The 18,680-nt window shown below is 37.1% G+C and overlaps 2 protein-coding genes across 2 annotated transcripts; both read left to right on the top strand.

Moving 5' to 3' along the window:
• The first annotated feature begins 127 nt into the window (after window positions 1-127).
• Window positions 128-11,393, top strand: LOC112576652 (ras-related protein Rab-2). The gene is made up of 7 exons (XM_025259262.1): window positions 128-265; window positions 5,043-5,114; window positions 5,768-5,835; window positions 6,265-6,440; window positions 6,753-6,864; window positions 7,610-7,678; window positions 8,287-11,393. Exons 1-7 carry the CDS (start codon window positions 220-222, stop codon window positions 8,380-8,382), a joined length of 639 nt encoding a protein of 212 aa, XP_025115047.1. The 5' UTR covers window positions 128-219; the 3' UTR covers window positions 8,383-11,393.
• An 873-nt stretch (window positions 11,394-12,266) lies between these two features.
• LOC112576644 (protein FAM69C-like) lies at window positions 12,267-18,176 on the top strand. Its single transcript, XM_025259250.1, has 3 exons — window positions 12,267-13,741; window positions 14,142-15,008; window positions 16,492-18,176. The coding sequence occupies exons 1-3, from the start codon at window positions 13,553-13,555 to the stop codon at window positions 16,711-16,713; spliced, it is 1,278 nt and encodes a 425-aa protein (XP_025115035.1). The 5' UTR covers window positions 12,267-13,552; the 3' UTR covers window positions 16,714-18,176.
• Window positions 18,177-18,680: the final 504 nt, after the last annotated feature.

Below are 18,680 nucleotides of genomic sequence, written 5' to 3'. Positions count from 1 at the left end.
AACTGACAAAGAAACAAGTTAAATAAAATGTGATTAATGAAATAAGTATTTATCAAACTAAGAACTTGTTCAATGTAAAACACGATAGTAATTTTAATTTTCTCCTAAATGCGCAGATTTTGATGCGCTCCGTTTTTCATTTGGTCAATAGTTTACTTCCGAGTTCATTGCGTGACGTCAGGTGGCGTTGACATCATCAACATTGGACACTAAGTGAAAATGTCATACGCATACTTGTTCAAGTATATAATCATTGGCGATACAGGTAACTACACAACTATGCATCTAGTATTTTCTTTTAGCGTCAATGGTTCCTTTCATGTGGACTTATTAAACAAGCAGAATATTTTGTTCTCTTTGCCTGATCAGGCATCCATCATGGCCGTCGCAGATGTTGATCTCTCGCGACTGCTCATTAAAGTTTCATTTTACGCAGTATGATATTCTGCTTGTGATCGCCAGAGTCATTGAGCATTAAAATTATGTGAATAATTAACTGCCGCAGAATTTCAGAAGATTTACTACAATGTAAGTCACTGTCTCGAACGTTACAACACATTTGTAAATCGTACGCCTATGATCAATATGATGGGTACGTGCCATTAAAATATAAATGGTGTTACAATTCTCGCGTTGGTGCATAACTGTTCCTTTTACTGATTTTGCATATAAAAGAAACGAATTTTGTAAATTTCAAGATGTCACAGTAAATGATCAAAGTTTCAGCGCGCGTCTTTCCTACCCGCGACTTTCACATACCTGTATTAAACTTATCAAGCAGAACTGCTTTATAGTAGAACAAAACACAGCACCGTCTCTCATTCACAGAAAGCGCGTCAGTATGAATTCTAACTGGAATCAACAGTGAAAAGAGTATATCGTTGAATTAAAGGATCAAACAGTAGATGTGGTTGAGGCCTGAAATTCATAGTTATAGCCTGCAACATACCTATAATCTCGGTCGTGCATGCTGCAACACATTTTGACCACACAGACAACTGAGGCTCACCACAGCCATGCTGTAAAAGTTTATGTGGTGGGAGAATCAAGTTCACCTATGGAGAAAGTAAAGGGAACTTGCAATTTAGGCATGTGCAAACTAGGCAAATCTGAAAGAATGTTTTATTGCTGTCAGGGCTTCTGCTAAAGCTAAATTCTTTGGGGTCCCAGGGACCCCTTCTTCAGATTTTTAAGGGGTCCCTGTTCTTCGCCCAAATTTGAAGGGGACCCCATTGACGAAAATTGAAGGGGTCCTCCGAACTTTTAATGCGTACTGTACGCAATTTTTTGCGTAAGCGGAAGCCCTGGCTGTTAAAAAAAAATGCCAAAAATCAAAATCCCTATGCTTCTAAAAGAGCCTAACATGACTTGCTGTGTATGAGCTTCTATCGACTGTTTTGTCTTTCTTCTCCACATTGCTCATAACAACAAAGGCAATTTTCGCGGCACTTTCTTGCAAATGTTTGTCAGTCTTTGTTCTGTCACTGAAGGCAAGTGTTAAAAGAAAATGCATCTGAAATCTGCCAGATTGTTGCCATCACTGTTTCTAAGAAAACTGTTTTTCACTTTATGGAAATTTTTCAATTACACATGGTCCTTCTGGAATACAGCATTACAGAACATCAGAGGGACTAGCATTAACCAAGTGATTAAAGAGGTGTGGGTTGATTTGCCCATCATGCAAGTTGAGATCTGAGAAGGAACATTATACTTGTTTGTTTTTAATTATTTTTTTTATTAGGTTCACTTTGGATTGTATATATTTTGGTCATACAACATGCAGAGGTCTGAAAGGAATATAGAAAGGATATCATTGGGATGCAGTTAATTTTATTATATAGTTATGTATATAATTGATTGTGATTTTATTCTGTGAGAATATTATTTTAGTGTGTTGATGTCACTTCTGGACACCTGTTCAGGTAGTTGTTTATTTCAAGGTGAAACTGAAGCAGTCTAAAAAAACAAAAACAACTAAAGATGCTTTAGGTTAAAAAAAGTAATAGACAGAGGGCCCTGCTGTTATGCTGTCTGAAACGCCATAAATAATGTTAACAGTAGTGAATAAAAATTGTTCTCTGGACATTCCTTTTACTGTACTTAATTCTGCAGATTTTAGAAATTTCACATCTTTATTATTAACACAATACATTACTATTTCTGTAGATCTTGACTCCTCAGCTTTTGTTTTGACAACAGTATTCTAGTTATCTTTATCACTTGAAAAAGCAGGATTTTTAACTGGAAGGTGTTGGGCTGAGCCATGCCATCAGAAATTAGGAGCAGGAGTGAAGCTTACATTTCTTTTCTTGTTCCTATTTGCCCCCAGTGGAGCATAGGGTCTGAAGCTTACATTTGCTGTTTATTAATAACTTTGATACATTTTTTTTTATTGCATTGATTTTGATTATCAACCTTTCTCAACTTTGATCTGTCACGCAGTGTATTTTATTAACTTTGACCACTGGGTTGACCCAGTCATTTGGCATTTTTAACTCAAGACTGATCACCACTTCAAACATGACCATTAACAATCATTTCGAATGGCCTAATAAATGGTAGAATGAGCTAAAATCTGAATTGAGTATCTGTTGATAAAATTTGTAGATGATTCCCTTGACTGAACAAGAAGACAAGGTTATCTATAGTTAAGTTATCTATAGTTAAGACAATGAAGGCAACACATCTTCATCATGGCTGCATCATAAAGTTATTTGAATATGTATATAACTTCTTACAAAACTAGTTCGCATTGAGGATGACAAAAGCACAATTTAAGTGTGACTTGGTGGCTAATAATTTTGTAAGTCTACATTTTTCTTTGTGTTGACTCTCCCAGTTACCTGTATTTCTTAAACCTGCAGATTTATCTCAAAAAGTTTGTGCAGTTAATGTGCCATTGATTCTGTATTCATGTTATCTGTCTATTTTTAAAATGGTATTATTGTGTGAGTAAAAGAACGGTTTTCTTAAAATAGTAAGGTTGATCCTTTGCTGTGACACTTTTGTGTTAGAAGAGGCAGTGGTCTGTAGAGTTTGTGCCATTTAGACTATGAGAATCAGGCTGACTACTTGCTTTTGGCCTGATGGCTGTTTCAGTAGAAGCTGGGTTTGCTGGCCTACTCTAACATGAGGGTGGATTAATTAATGACTGAGGAAGGACTGAATAGCTATACTTTGAAGGCAGACACTGCAGCTGTTGCATTGGTGTGATTTTGCTTCATGAGCTTGGCTGAGCACTGTAAACTCTGCTTAATAAGCCTACACAAGGATGCCATATTATGCATCTGTTGCTAGATCTATAGAAATATACACATGAACTTAGGAAAAAGAAACAACAAGGAGTGGGAGAGTGAAGATTTGATGCCACCATTGCTCTGATTTCATCAGCTTCAATGTCATCTGCCCATTGGGTGCGGGGGTGCTGGTTAATATTATCTTTTAAGAGACTTAAAACTGATCACCAGTCTTGTATTGGTGATTTTATTTGCTCACTGTTAGAGCCTTTGAATGACTTTTGAACTAGTCATTAATAATCTGATTAAGAATAGTTACTGGTCATCTGTTGTTGATTTTTGCCACTCAGATCTGTTATATGCTTATGTCCTCTCTTATTTGCCAGTAGACTGCAGATAACTTCCTGTGGTATGGTCACTGGTCATCTTGTTGATGACCTCATTTGTGGTCTTCTTTGTTGTCAACCATCACAGTTATCTCTTATCTGTGGCCTGATCATTGGTCATCTCAGCTGTCAGCCTGGTTACTAGTCACTCAGCTATCTTCATGCAGAGTGCTATCTCGTTCTTGAAAACTATGGGTGTGGATCAACTTGATTCTTACTATGTTTTGATCACAACTTGCAGTGTCATGGTGCTTGCATTTCATGCTGGCTGGTTGTCTGGTGCTTAAATAAAATCATATGAATGCCTGCAGTAGTTATGCTGTCTTTGGTATAAACAGTTTATCGCATGTTAGCTGTTGACTATTGATTAGTTTCTTATACCATTTGCTCCGCAATGTTAAAAGATCACTTAGCATCATTGGTGTTGAATGGTCAGGATCGTGGGGGTAGGGGGGGCAGAGTCCTGAAGTCATGTAGTATGTGCTTGAATTACATTTCTGTAAACTTTCTTATAGACTTTCTTACAGTGTTGACGAGTTCTTCCCATTTACCCTAATAGTCTGTTGGTGGGTTGATAGCAGAAAGAACAGATGGATTGCTTTTGTGAGTAAATGTGGAAAGTTATGTTCCTTGTTGTAAGCTCCTCCAGCAATGGGGCTCATGGAGAAGTGAGGGGTCTCTGGTGACTGGCATCAGCTACCCAGGATTTCTTTGCTTTTCCTTCTGTTAGAGGGTTTGTTATTTGCCCATATCTGGAGGTTTGGTTTATGGGTACCGGGGCATAAGTGGGCTTGCCTGTGGCATATTTGGCAGCTCCAACAAGTTCCTTGTAGTTCAGCCTGTTTCCATATGGTGCACAGACTATGCTAAAAAAAAAAAAAAAAGCAAAATGGAGTGGTTTATAATCAGTTACTTGCTTCTCCAACACATTTTAAATGTTGTAGAGAGATACATCTAATTGTGATGTCCTCTTTTAAGTGTCACTTGTGATTCGATTTGTTCATGGAGATTAGAATATAAAATCTTTAACAGATAGAGGCAGATGGATGGAACTAGGACCTGAGCCTTTGCAGTTTGGTGCTTTAAACAGTAGACAGTAAACTAAGGCCTATGGTTTGATTGGAAAATGTCATTCACTGTTTGCTTTAAAGGCATCATTTAGTGGCATCTTAGGAAATGTGGCGAGAGAGTTGGTGATATCTAAAGATATTGTATGTTAAAGTACATTTGCACTTGACCATGCTTGAACAGCTAGGTCAAGACCCAAATGTTGCAGTGTACTGCACATCTGCACTGCATCATCCTCAGTCCACTGGAAGTAGGCACTTCATTGTAATTGATGCACTGAGTATTGGCACATCAAATGTATTAGGTATTTGCATATTAAGTCAATATACTGGATATCTGCATTTCATTGCAGGTGTAGGCAAGTCCTGCCTGTTGTTACAGTTCACTGACAAGAGGTTTCAGCCAGTTCATGATCTGACCATAGGTATGGAATTTATTTCTACTCTGAGCATAATTTTATATGTGGCCCCAGGTTCATAGTAGGCTTGTAGTACTTGCACCATTGTAAATTATCCAACATTGAAGGGTGGTGGATATTTAAGGCTTATTCTTATTTGGGTGATCAAAAACATGAATTGCCTTTGCATATACATGTAAAAGACTTATTTATGTACATTTTTACTAAATGACTGGGTTTAGTCAAATGACTCATATCGAGATGATTTAAGATCTGAGCATTTAACCTCCTGTTGATGTAATACTAGGTTCCAAGCATTGACTTGCAAGGAGATCAAAGAGAACTATAATATTAATATGTTGCTGGGAGAAGCCTACATTGCTGAGGTCTATTCCTATGAAAGAACTAAACACAGTCACTTTAAAGCAATTTTATTTTGCATTCTTAATTGCTTTAGTTGGGTTTTATTCCTATTAGCCCTAGAAGGCTGTAGTTATAGTTCTTAGACTTTTTTTGGCCACTAGATGGGAGAATGTTACTTTTGGTGCGTTATTAAACTGTAATGCATTTAATCCAGTTGATCAAAAATGTTATGTTTCAAAGTGTTGTGGCATGCTGAAAGTATAAGATTATACTGTTGGCTACTTGTGTGTAAGCTTGAAGTATGTATCAAACTACAGGGGTAGAGTTTGGAGCACGGATGATTACCATTGATGGGAAACAAATCAAACTACAGATATGGGACACGGTGAGTTCACATATTATTTATCAGTAGTCAAGCATGACCAGCCAAAGATGGAGCTACCACTTCATTTTGATAAGGTTTTAAGTTGAAAAAACATAATGGAGATTTTGTAGGCATCCTGCTTTATATAATAGAATTTTTCTTTTGAAGAAGTGTTACAAGGATTATGTGCTTTGAAAAGGAGCACAGCAGACATTTTCTTGACTCATGAACTATATGTTATTGATCAACATGAGACGGGTTGGTACTTTTATAGATTTTTGGATGATTTGGGTTATATGAATATTAAACACTTGAATACTGTTTTTAATTTTGCCCGGTAGCTTTATTACAGAGTAGTTCTTAGATCAGTGGACTAGGATTGGGACACGTCAGATTTTTTTTTATTGTAGACTCGGACAAGAAGTGCTAAAGATTATTATATTTCCTTAGGCTGGACAAGAATCATTTCGGTCTATCACAAGGTCCTACTACCGAGGAGCAGCTGGGGCTTTGCTTGTTTATGACATTACACGTCGCGACACTTTTAATCATCTGACTACATGGCTGGAAGATGCCCGTCAGCATTCTAACTCCAATATGGTCATCATGTTGATTGGGAACAAAAGGTATTTGTTACTTTGTTTAGGGTCAGTTTTTTATTATTGACTTTGGGGTTTGCCAAAAAAAAGCAGTGTGGCATTATGTATCATTTTGTTTCACAGCTGGCAACAAAGAATGTGTGTGCTGTTATAATTATCTATGCTATGAAATGCATTGGTGAAAAAATTGTGTGTTGGTGGTAAAGTGGTTTACAGTTAGCAAAGAGGTACACATGATTTAATAAGACTATATTTCTCAAAGGTAGATGCTGGAGGCATGTGATTAAGTAAAATTTATCCGTGACCTGTGATTTAGATGGAATTTTTTTTCTTAAACAGTGACTTGGAAGCACGGCGTGAGGTGAAAAAAGAAGAAGGGGAGGCATTTGCCAGAGAACACGGCTTAATTTTTATGGAGACATCTGCCAAGACAGCAGCTAATGTTGAAGAGGTGTGTTTGTGTGTTAATATACTCACAGAAAATTGGAGTGAGACAGGGGAGGCACTACCTTTACAAAGTGGGGAGGTCTGAAATTTCTTTTGCTAGAGTGAATGAATACTTTGAAGAAATTTCTTGGTTTGGAAATTGCCTTCATAGACATTCTAACAAGGTCCTTGGTTTGCATGTGTATTATCAGTACACATGTATATGCCTTGATGAATGGTAACAAATTTGTATGTGTGTGTATGATTTGTTTTTTGATACTGAATTTAAGTTCTGAAGATTTAAGTTGTCTAACTACATCTTGTCAGTGGATGCCGCCTCCCCTTTTTTATTATCTCCAACAGCAGGGACAAATTGTCAGAAGACATAACATGCTTACTGTCTGCTCTCCATCTAGACACCTTTATTCAAAAACTTGCACTAAATCCTTATCATTCTCCTAAGCAGGATCCAAACTGTGTAACTTTCTACCAGTCACAGTTTGATCCATTAAGCTAGTTTTGTGTTAAGGGCACTAGACATTTAGAAATTTTAAAAAATCTTCTCCTGTAGATTTCTCTCTATAATATGCATAGCCTGGTTAAGTGAAGTGTGGAGAGCTTCTTGTGATACAAGCATAATCATTATATGTACTGTGTGAACAGTCTGTCTGTTAGGGCATATTTTCATTTGGCTATGTATGTGCTATGTAAGCAAGACATTTTTCCTTATAACTTTATGTCAGCTTGCTTATTGTCGAGTTTGTTTACAGGCATTTATCAACACAGCCAAGGAAATCTACCAAAAGATTCAGGATGGTGTCTTTGACATCAATAATGAGGTAAGAACAAATACACAATCTAAATTGGATTTTCTTCCCTTCACTTGACATCCTTGTGCCAGACTTTGATGGAGTGGGTTACCTCTAGCTTCTGGTTAATGCATTTTTTCAGTCATGTTCATGATATCTGGCATGTAGCATTCAGTGCAAAACAGTACTGTTTTAGAATGTCCCCAAGATTGATTTATGCTGAACGTTGAAACTTTGTTTTTGAGACAAATGGCAGCAAAGCATATCAGTATGGGCCTGTGGAGATTATTAACAATCACTGAGTTCACATAAAGAACAGGCCATCAGGTGTAATGGAAAAATAGGTTACTAAACAAAAGACAGGATTTCCACTGATAATGTACAAGAAAATTTATTTAAGAAATGCACATCTGTAGGTTTGGTGACTTTTTTTTTTTAATTGGAAAGGCCCAGTTTGAATATATGTGGTTAGATCCATGTTACTTAGAAAAATATAGTGGTGGTGAGAGTCAGAATCACAATATGCAGTATGACTGTGTGTGCAGCAAGTTAAAACATTTGAAAGTGGAATGATGTGCGGGTTAAATTCATGTTGCAGTTATAGCAATCGTCTGTAACGCCATTGTCCCCTTTTTCAGGCCAATGGTATCAAGATAGGACCCCAGCACTCACCAGCAAACCAGAACATGCCGTCTGGTGGAGGTGGAGGTAATCAGGGTGGTAACTGCTGCTGAGAAAACCGAGAGAAAGGAATGCTAACTTAAGGCTGTGAAGTGGACCCAGGCTGTCGCAGCATGGACCAGAGCTAGTCCTTGTTTGGACTTGCTGGCTGGATTGGCTGACTGTTATCTCAGTTCATTCTGCTCGCCATTCATGTTTTGCCGACAGCTCACTCGTAGCCTGAAGTGTAGTTCAGCAAGCTCCTAAAACTTGCCTTCAGCCTCTCACGCCAGATGGTTTTCTCTCATCCTCTGATGCTGACAGGCAAGAGAGGTTAGGGGTGGGTGTTTATCTATAAGGGTGGGTGGCTTCTGGTTACTAAGGGAAGAGGTTGATGGAGTTAGCATTCAGTAGATATCTTTTTGATGTGTCAGATGAATTCTTATTTTATTACCAAGTTAGGTGTTTCTTCTCACTCAAAAATGAGTGTCAAAATAGATCTGTATGAAATTACTGTTCTAAAAATAGGCCTCAAGCATTGTCTCTGTTTGTGATGACCTCTGACCTCAACCTTGCACTCAGTTCTGCTGTGGAAACATGGTAGGTTGCTGTCATGTACTGAATATCAAACAGTTAACAAATTAAATACACCATTTCTTTCCTCTGTGTGTGTATGTGAGAGCGAGAGAGAATCTTTGCCACTGAATCTTGTTTGTTGACTAGAGAACACATTCCTGTCGGCATCCTCAGTAGCTGCTGAAACTTTCTGTAACTTATCAAATTTAAAAAATCAGTTTTGAAAACACCACACAATAAGTTCATTTTAAGGATTGTATAAAGTACAATTTTAATTGTTTAATTGCAGTATCTTTGCCTGATGCCACATTAAGTTTAGCATTTCAGCCATTTTAAAAAAGGGGTGAGAGAAGTTCAAGCAGACTCATCTGTGAATTTTAAGTTTCTGTCTACGAGTGACTCTTTACTGGCCTAGACATCAGGATGCACAAAGCAGCCCAACATGTTTTGTCACCAGCATAGATGATTGATTTTTGTTATTATATCAAAGTATTGGGTTCTTGCCATAATTGATAGGAAGTGTTATGAAATTGAAGAGGATGTGTTAAGTTTACTTCCCTTCTTATAGAATAGTATGCTTCTGCTGTTACTGAGGGGAGCCTATAGTAACATTAGATGGTAGAGGAACATGCTGGTTGTGAAACTGCTGGCATAGGAGTAATGCAGAAGTTTTCCCCCTTCCCCAAACCTCCTTTCAAAATTTCCGTGTTCAATAAACTGTGTCAGGTTTGTTTCATAAGGAGGTTACAACAAGGTGTTTGTGTTGTTTTGTTTTGTTTTTTTTTTGTTGCTTTTTCACAAAAAAAGGGCCTTTTATCTTAGATATATGTATACCTTTGTGTTTCTGTGGTACTGGTTTAATTCTAGTGCTTGAATACATTTGCATCAAAGTGCTTTTCTTAAGTTCCCAATAGCATACAGTGCCTGTTTTATAGTATCTGTTGCTGGCTGAGAAAGTATGGTGCCACATGGATCTTGTGTATAATATCTTGGTTGTCGTGCACCAACATGTCTGCAGTATCTTCACATCTTGTGTTTTTGTTGCGCTGATTTGGTACAGCCATCAGCCAGCTTTTACAACAACATTCAACTCAGCTTTTTGGAAAATGGCAGCTGTGCCATTGGTTGTTTAGTGCTTGGTTTTACCCTTGCTGTATGTTGCAGGCCAGTGGCTGTATTATTTGCCTCATTTCCTGCTCATATTATGCTTGTTGAATGTCTTAATACAGTGATATCTCACCCTCCCAAACATTTTTCTGATCCTGTAGGGTCTTTGCAGCGAATGTCTTTCCCTGCCAGCCTCTTTGTCAAAGCACATCCTTATAAACAACTACAGATGTGGGCAATATATGGCATCACATTTTACTACACTTCAAGAATATAATCCTACAGATAGCAGATTTAACTCTAAGGACAGGCTACCTAATGTCATTTTTGTTTTGTCAAGAGCCCAAATCAGAAGATAATCATGCCATAACAGCATGCTTTCACCATGACATAGGTCAGACATTGTGCTGTATCATCTTTGTTCTATCAGGACCAGTTGTAAACTCTTGAGTTTGAACTACAGGGAGCTAAAACATGTCTGTAACTATGAAAATATTAATGGGAGTCGGACCATGGATAAGGCATTAAGTCCCATGGTCTTTGTGGTCATTGGTGGTGAGAAGACAGATGTGGCAACTGATGAAGCGCTCTATTGCAGTCTATTTTCTACCAGCCCCATCACATAAACATAAACATAGCTAAATATTTGGGAAGAAAGAAACGAAAAAGTAATCTAAAGAATGGTAAAAGTGTTTCCTTTTACAGATAGATGTAATTGTGCAATACTAATGAAACATAATTTGTTGATTCCCAGGCTGGAAACACTGGTTTTGTTGTACATTTCCTATGTTTGTATGTATGTGTATGTTTTAATTCAAAAACAAAATACTTGTGTATTAAAATACATCATTTGTGTATTAAAATACATCACTATGCTATGAATTTGGGTCACTACCTGAAGTTTATTATTTTAAAGTGCATGTTTTCCATATTTTATAGTGAAGTTGGTAAAGACAGCAACTTGGTAAAATTGTCCACAATTGCGTTTTCTTAGATATCACTCTGTCAGTCTATGTCTATGCAGTCAGCTTTATAGCCATAACATCTTGAGTTCAAATCAAAAGTTGGAAATACCAAATGCATTAAGATTCCGTGAAACTTTTATATGGGGGATAAAATATAATTTTATGCTCAACAAATGGTCAGCACAAAAGCAAGGACTTAAATTATTGAAAGTCCTTGGTTGTTTGTGGAATTTAAAAATAGTATTATCTTGCCAATACCCAGTACAAATTTCTGGTAGGGAGCAAGCACAGCAAAGTGAAAGGGGATGCCACTTGAGGTTTTACATATTTAAACATAAGTTTTTTGAGTCAGCAATCAAATCTTGCAGTGGAACTAAAAAAGAAAGTCCAGAAAGAATTCTTAGATTTTGTAAAATTCTAAAAAAATAAAAGTTGTACAAAATTCACACATAAGCTGGCTATTGTAGGAAAGTAGTGGAGAGATGTTGCCTGCCACTTACAAGTATTAGCAAGAATATCACTGACAAATAACTCACTGGCTTAAGCGGTGTCAGTCTTTGAGTGCTCAAAGAAAATAACTGACATTTTTTGCTGAAACGTTAAGTAACTGTAGTGTTTGACTTTGAACCACACTTTTTACAATGGGAAGAATGCTCTAGAACAAAATAGTTGTGTGTCAGACAGGAGATTGCAATGTGTCATACATCTCCATGTTGCCTGAACTTCTCTTCCTTCACCAGGCCAGAAGTATTTAAGTTAGAACTGTCCCGTCAAGACTGACCTACAACCTTTTTTGTCATGTAACTTCTCAGAAGTTGTTACTGTCAATATGGAAAGGTGATGTAATGGGGTCAGATTACACGTGAGGGAAGCAGTGAGAGCAAAAGGTGAGGTTAGTGGCTTTTCAAGAAAAGTTTTCAAAAGCAACGGGAGATGAGGGAGGAGGTATTCTTCGTCATGTAGGTAGGATTGGCATGGTGAGAACTCAAGACTGCACTGAAAAACTGTTGGAATGTGAGAATATAAAAGATCTCTTTAAAAATGTTTTTGTACTCAGATCCTTTTTCCTTTGAGAGACCCTATGTTTATTTATGTATGTTAGAGAACTATATCTTTTTTGTTTGTTTTTTTTCTAACTGGTCGTGAAAGTGTGGGAGTAAAATCAACATGTAACTGCAATTGGGAAGTCTTTTCTTGTGTTTGGTGCTTCAGCTGTTTCAGTCATTGCTAGCTAAATTTTTTGACAGTATTTTAATTTCATTGTTTGTCCTACGTATTCTTTAGCGCACAGTCAAAGCAGGGTTCCTGTGTAGTTTTAAAATTAAAAGTATTGGAAAAACAGGAAATTATTTGTAAAAAAAAAAGTTTGGGGATTTTGACATTTTACTTGTGACCGCTAAAAATGTTTTGGAATTTGTTGTGGGGTAGGGGGTAAGCTCTTGCTTTGCTTCAACATTGATACTCTGATAACGGCAATATTACAGGTTCTAAAGTACATTTGAGCAAGTACTCAATCTTACTTCACCTCTCGTTCTTCAAGAAAAGCCGCTTGATATTCGGAGACACTAGTGACTAAAGCATGAGATCTAATAGGCCGCAAGGCCCACTAAGCGTGTAATGTCAGACTTGCCGTGTTCTGATTGCGTGGAATTTGTCGGCAAAGCCCCAATTCTGTATCTTGACATTATCACGAACTAATATCCCTACGTCCATGGACATTATGAAGTAGTCTTTGTTTTCAGAATATCGCTAAATGCTGGACCGGAATGGTAACAGAGAAATGCTCTGGCCATAAATTTCTTATTTCTCTGCCACTTAAATGATATTACACACACACACGGCGATGAAAAATAATGACAGATCGGCTGCTAAAGGCATCGTGGCGTTTTATCCTGAACCACCTCAACGTCTTTTGATTTTGCAGCGCGGTCTGTATCATCCGTCGCTTTCAGACGAAATGTTGACATATAGCCTGCATCTGCAGACGTTGTGAAGGGTAACATCTTGCTTTTAACGGTGATGGTGATCAGCTGTGTTACATGCGCGCGGCTGAGCGTAGACACGTACATGGATTTCTGGTACAGCGAAGACCACGCAACCCGAAGAAGCAGACGACGCACGAGCTCTTGTATTGACGGAGGTCCATAAGATCCGAATGTCTTAGCTACAACCATATATTATTGATTTATTTTTAAAACGCACTGTCTTCACACAAAAAAATACGGGTAAAATATCATCTATGCTCAGCATTATAATTTGTGTTTTATTCGTTTGTCTAAGGAATCGTCTACAGACAACCGAGTGGTTACTGTTAGCAAGTTCTTCATATTTTCCGATCTCAATATTTTCCTGTTACTAAATGGCTCGTAACACGAAGCACGTACTAACTTCAGCGCAAGACCAAGGCGTCTGCTGGAAAAAAGCAACTTGTACGAGGAAACCTATCGCAGTATAAACGAGGATTTCTTTTTTATCAAAGTAATGATGTATGCAATTTTGTATGTGGACAGTCTATATATTTTTAGTGATTGTTCACGAGAAAGGTAGATTATTTTACAAAACGATAAATACAAACAAGTTTGTTGGAAAATAAATCATGGTATTGGGATTTTCTTCTTTACGACGACGTTGTGGAAGACGCCGCTGGTGTTCTATATGTTCATTCCTGACAGCAGTATTGATCATTGTGCTATCCATTGCAATACTTGGATTCATCTTTCGAAAGAAGATCTTCGATTTCGTGGCTTGCGCAGACGAGGACTCGCACCAATTAATCCGCGAATACGTGAGTTAAAACATACATTATTCAAATCAGCGAATATGCAACTGACTTAATGTTGCTTTATGTAGTTATATTGATCTTATGACTCATTCTAATCACTCAATATACATGGATACACGTATGCACTCATATACACACACTTTCACATCATCTTTAGGCGGAAATACTTTCGTCAAACCAATCAACTGCTCTCGCTTTATATATAATATATATCATTATGTGTGTGTAAAATTTGTATCAATCCCAGAGTAAAGACTGGAAATAATTAACATTGCATGATCATTAGATAGGACTCCTGGATTTATATTTTTGCTTAAGGTGCTATATAATTATATGACATGTTTTACATCAGTTTATTCGGGTTAGCAGTGAGTTTTATTATTATTATATTCATATGTGACAGTGTCGAGTATATGAGGATGGCCTGATTACTGGCTCCCTGTGTGAACCATTGTGTCAGACGGCTCAAGTGAGGTTCAAGAGCTGCACAAACTTTCATGCTGGCAAGCAGGTTATAATGATGCTGTGTGATGACTTCTGTCTTCATGACAGAGTAATTGAATCTGTTTTAAAGACATCAACTAAAAACATCTCTTCTATCTATAGCAGGCCTGATATTTTTACAAGCATAGAGGACCAGTACTTTCTGAAGCTGACAAGAGACATGATTTTAGAAACAACAAAACAGGTTGGCTTTGTGCCATTTGTGTGGGAAGGAGCTATAGAGTTTATGTGGGAACAAAATTACTACCACTATCTTAAAAGCTTGTCTAGCATGAATGCTATGTTTAGAACAATAACACTGCTGATGGAGGAAGATGAATACAAAATCATCAAAGTTTTGGAGAGCAGTGGGCTGGTCCCTAAGATGTATGGAACATGTGGACCTCTTTATCTCCAAGAGTCTTGCCCACCTGGCATACTTGAAACAGAATTTTCTTTTCTAACTGAAGGGAGGTCATCATATCCTTCATGGCCAGACCGCTCAGCAGCAGCAGTGAGGCTGCTTCAGCTTGTCCCTATACTAGAGAAGACCTTTACCGAACCTCTTCAGCTGTGTGATGTCAAGGGAGGCAATTTTGGTATTTGTGCAGACAACACAGTAAGGGTCATTGATGTGGATTCGGTCTTCTTTGACACGCCCTTGATGAAAACATTTAATTATTCCAAGTGCAGAACACATGAAGAATGCAACTTTTTTGACTGTAAAGGTGTGTGCAATGCTGAACATCAGCAGTGTTATACGATGAAGGCTAACAACAATCTCCAGGTATGTTCATCTTATAACCTTTCTCTTTGTGAAACTCTTGAAGAATGATACCATATAGCCATATGAGAAAAAAATGTAATAAGCACAACAATGCAAGAGCCAGCTGGTTGGCTTTGGAGGGATTTTGAAATTCCATTTACAACTCATGGTTGGTGTTGATACGTATAATGCAGTTATGTTAAAATCATTTTATATCATCAAGTGTAGTATTTATTTATTGGTTATTATGAATCAGATTATTTGGCAGTGTATCATATTTGAGGACAAAGAAGAAAGACATGAAAGTGGGGACTAAGGAGAAAAGATACAAATTTATTCTACTGCAGTCTGTCAAGTAAAAGACTGTCTCATTCCTCATAATAAACAGAGCCAGATATAGGCTAATATTTAGACATTTGACATAGTCATCAATATTGCTTTTCTCAATAGTTTCATTTTAGTGCATAATGACAAAGTGTTTACTCACAAAAGATGGAACGCTATGCAAAGTTAACTAGATTTGTCAAGTCTCTTTAGTTATTCATTCTTTACAGAAGGGATGGAGAAACCTTTGTCCTCCAAGGGCCATTTTGATATTTATAACATCATTTGCGGACCATACAAAATTATATCTACTTAAAAATTAGCTTGTTCTGCTTGGTCAAACTGTAGTTTTAGTTTGTTAACAATTTTGCAATGTATACAATCCCATCTGACCTGGCACTGCTGTTCTCTGAGTCACTACAATCCACCTTGTTCCATTATTTACATGGTCTACTTAATATAAATTTATGTTGCTATGAAAAGCTTATAGGTTTACTGAAAGCTGCAGTTGCCTTGGTGAGCAGGATTAAATCATTTCTTGGGATGTTCCCCACCGCCTGCTTTCTAGTTTTAAATCATGAAAGTTGAATTTGTGCTATATTTATCTACAGTTAATTTCATCTGTCAGGTAGAATTAATCAAGTAAATGTAGCAAAAGTCAAAGAAGAAATGCTCACATTTGTGTTGGTTTTTCATTTTCTTTTTGTTACCAAAATGCCATTGATCTGAGCAGAGCTCTAATTTATGTCTTTTTGTCAATATGTACCACATATTGTCAGACATTTACACACAGATCCACACCCTCATCATTATGTTCAAGATAGCTTTGTATAAACTATGATGCTTGCAATCAGTGGAAAATTATTCAGATTTTAATCATCATAGTTAATGCAGGAATATTTTCTTCTGCCTAAACTGATCTTTAAATTACCAAATTGGTCCTAAAAGTAATGAGTTTTCAAAGGCAGCATTTCTTATAGATAATACATTACCTACATTATTTGCACCATTCACTTTTTCATATCTTGTGAGGTATCATTCCTATCGGAATAAATTTAAGTTGTAGTTTTTCCCTATTTGTCCAGGATTTGTCTGATCAGGTTCTTCAGTTTTGTCAGGGGGTATGTTATTTTCTTTATAAAGTTAACTTAATTTTAAAATGTATAATGTCTTTTTTCAGCTAATTTGTCAAAAAATATTGAAGGGCAATCTGCCAAGGCTGTTGGACTTCAGTGGCTTGTTGTCGGGGGCACCTGCATCCGTGGCCAAGAAGCTGCGTATTGCGTTGGAAGACTGTACTGCTCCGACAGGTGAAGACATGCAGGTGGCCATCTACAAGCCCAAGATGGCTGTGCTCAGCAGGATTCTAGAACTGCTGCTGCAAAGTCAACATGAACTGTAGCATCACAGATGTGAATGCTGATTATAGTAACATATCATTATATCCTGCCTTTAAAAATAGCTTGCTTCTTACAGCTTTAAACAAAGACATTTTTTTGTGCACTAGTATTCACTACCAGCTTTTAAACATAAACAGTGCTTTCTTATGGTCATACAAAGAAGATGACCTTCTCTCTTTCTTTTTGTAAATATAGCATGAATTTGTGCATCTTCCTAAGCATTGAAAAATATACTGGGACACTATTGACTTGGCCTGGTGAAAGAAGGTGGTGTACTACCGTATCATATTACACAGTTACTTGTCGTTTAGAGCATGTTTAATGCTTTACCTGTTTTACTGCTGATTTGTGCGATGCCTGAATATGTTTCCTATAGCCTTTTACTGGACGTGTGGTGGCCACAGTAGCTTTGTTATGATGATACATGTAACAAGACAATCAGCTAATTCAGAGATTATTCTTCTACAGTTCTACTATACTAGAGTACTATCCCATGAGATTAATAAGCGAACAAAGACTATCTTCAGGTTAGATAAACAACTTTGAATTCCAAATGACGTGACGTGTCATTCTGTAAGTTACCAAAAAGTAGAAATTCAGCAGAAGAAGGCATGAAAATTTGTACAATGTACATGTGATATTATCTTACATCATATTTATCTGCTTTTGGATTTTGTTAACATGTCTCTTTGTTTACATCAAGGCCTCTTCAGACCTGGTTTCTTCCTGTGCTTTTCAAATTTGTATGCTGACTTTCTCACACACATATACACAAAACAGTAAATTATGAGCAAAAACATGTTTAATGTTTAAAAAAGCTGCTTAAATTACTGTAAATCACATTACTTGGATTTATAATTCTATATATCACCTATATTTATATATCATGTAAAAAGCCAGGCAACGATATGGAATGCATCTGCAAATGGTAGGCTTATGTTAGAGTGCAGGAGGGGAGACTGCGGGGAATAAATTGACGGACTCTTCATGGTGTCTGCGCTTGATAGTACAGGGACAGTGTTGATAGGATTCTTGTATGCATTTTGCAGAATAGAGTTGTAGTCTTGCGTGACAAGTGTTGGTGAAGTGCTTGATGGTTCTCATTTTTAACAAAATGAAACTTTATACTTTTTACAGTAAACCTAAAATATGTTTTACAAGAAAGCTTAGGGTTGTGACACGTCTATAACAAAGGCATATATGCCTTCACTGAGGCCCTTCTTAACCAAGCAAATGTTGAAAGATTGTTGCAAATTCACAAGACATCCAAAATTGGTTTCAGGGCAAATGCTCAAGATATTAACAGTTTGGTCAATATGCTGAGCAAGAGTCCAGACTTGTTTGTCAGTACAGTGGGACTCTGGAGATTTGACACTTTTGCACTTTGCGTGGTTAAGAAAGGCCTTTACCTCAGAAGATTTTGGAAATGCTTTTTTTCTGGAATTATATTTTTACTGCAAAGTACTAAAACTGATTTGATTATTTTGTCTTTCTCCACATGTGGTAGTGATGGAAGAATTGTGCTATCAAAATGAGATGTGATTAGATATCCACACAAGGCCACCATTAGCATAAAGACTACAGTAGACAGAGTCTAGAGCATTTGTCATTGCTTAACCTGAGGATCCACATCTACTTGAAGGAAAAAGCAAAAAAAAAAAAAAAATGACTAGCTGTAGATGCTGATGTTCTGAATCATTTCTGCTTATAATTTCAGATTTCATACATACCAATTCTTGTTGTGTTTTAAAACGGAGGTACACATTTGGCAAAAAAAAGACATACTCCGTTATGCCAGTCTTCTTCATTTTGCTCCACTCTTCCTGGAAATTCTTAAGCTTAAAACAGTCACAATCTAAAATCCATAATACCAACATTTTGATGATATGCTTAAGAGATTGAAAGTAAATGCAAATGCCTGTCACGGGACTGGTGGCTGAACAACACTCACGCCACGTTCTTTCAACAC

The sequence above is a fragment of the Pomacea canaliculata genome, linkage group LG12, assembly GCF_003073045.1.
Source record: "Pomacea canaliculata isolate SZHN2017 linkage group LG12, ASM307304v1, whole genome shotgun sequence".
NCBI classification, from domain to species: Eukaryota; Metazoa; Mollusca; class Gastropoda; order Architaenioglossa; family Ampullariidae; genus Pomacea; species Pomacea canaliculata.
Note: the sequence above shows the minus strand (reverse complement) of the source record. Positions and strands in the feature narration are given on the sequence as shown.

Excerpts from the sequence above, each read along its gene's own strand:
- LOC112576652 (XM_025259262.1), top strand. The coding sequence starts at position 220 with ATGTCATACGCATACTTGTTCAAGTATATAATCATTGGCGATACAG. Across the intron at positions 5,115-5,767 it reads AGTTCATGATCTGACCATAG|GGGTAGAGTTTGGAGCACGG; the intron begins GTATGGAATTTA and ends ATCAAACTACAG. Across the intron at positions 5,836-6,264 it reads AACTACAGATATGGGACACG|GCTGGACAAGAATCATTTCG; the intron begins GTGAGTTCACAT and ends ATATTTCCTTAG.
- LOC112576644 (XM_025259250.1), top strand. The coding sequence starts at position 13,553 with ATGGTATTGGGATTTTCTTCTTTACGACGACGTTGTGGAAGACGCCGC. Across the intron at positions 13,742-14,141 it reads ACCAATTAATCCGCGAATAC|TGTCGAGTATATGAGGATGG; the intron begins GTGAGTTAAAAC and ends CATATGTGACAG. Across the intron at positions 15,009-16,491 it reads AGGCTAACAACAATCTCCAG|CTAATTTGTCAAAAAATATT; the intron begins GTATGTTCATCT and ends GTCTTTTTTCAG.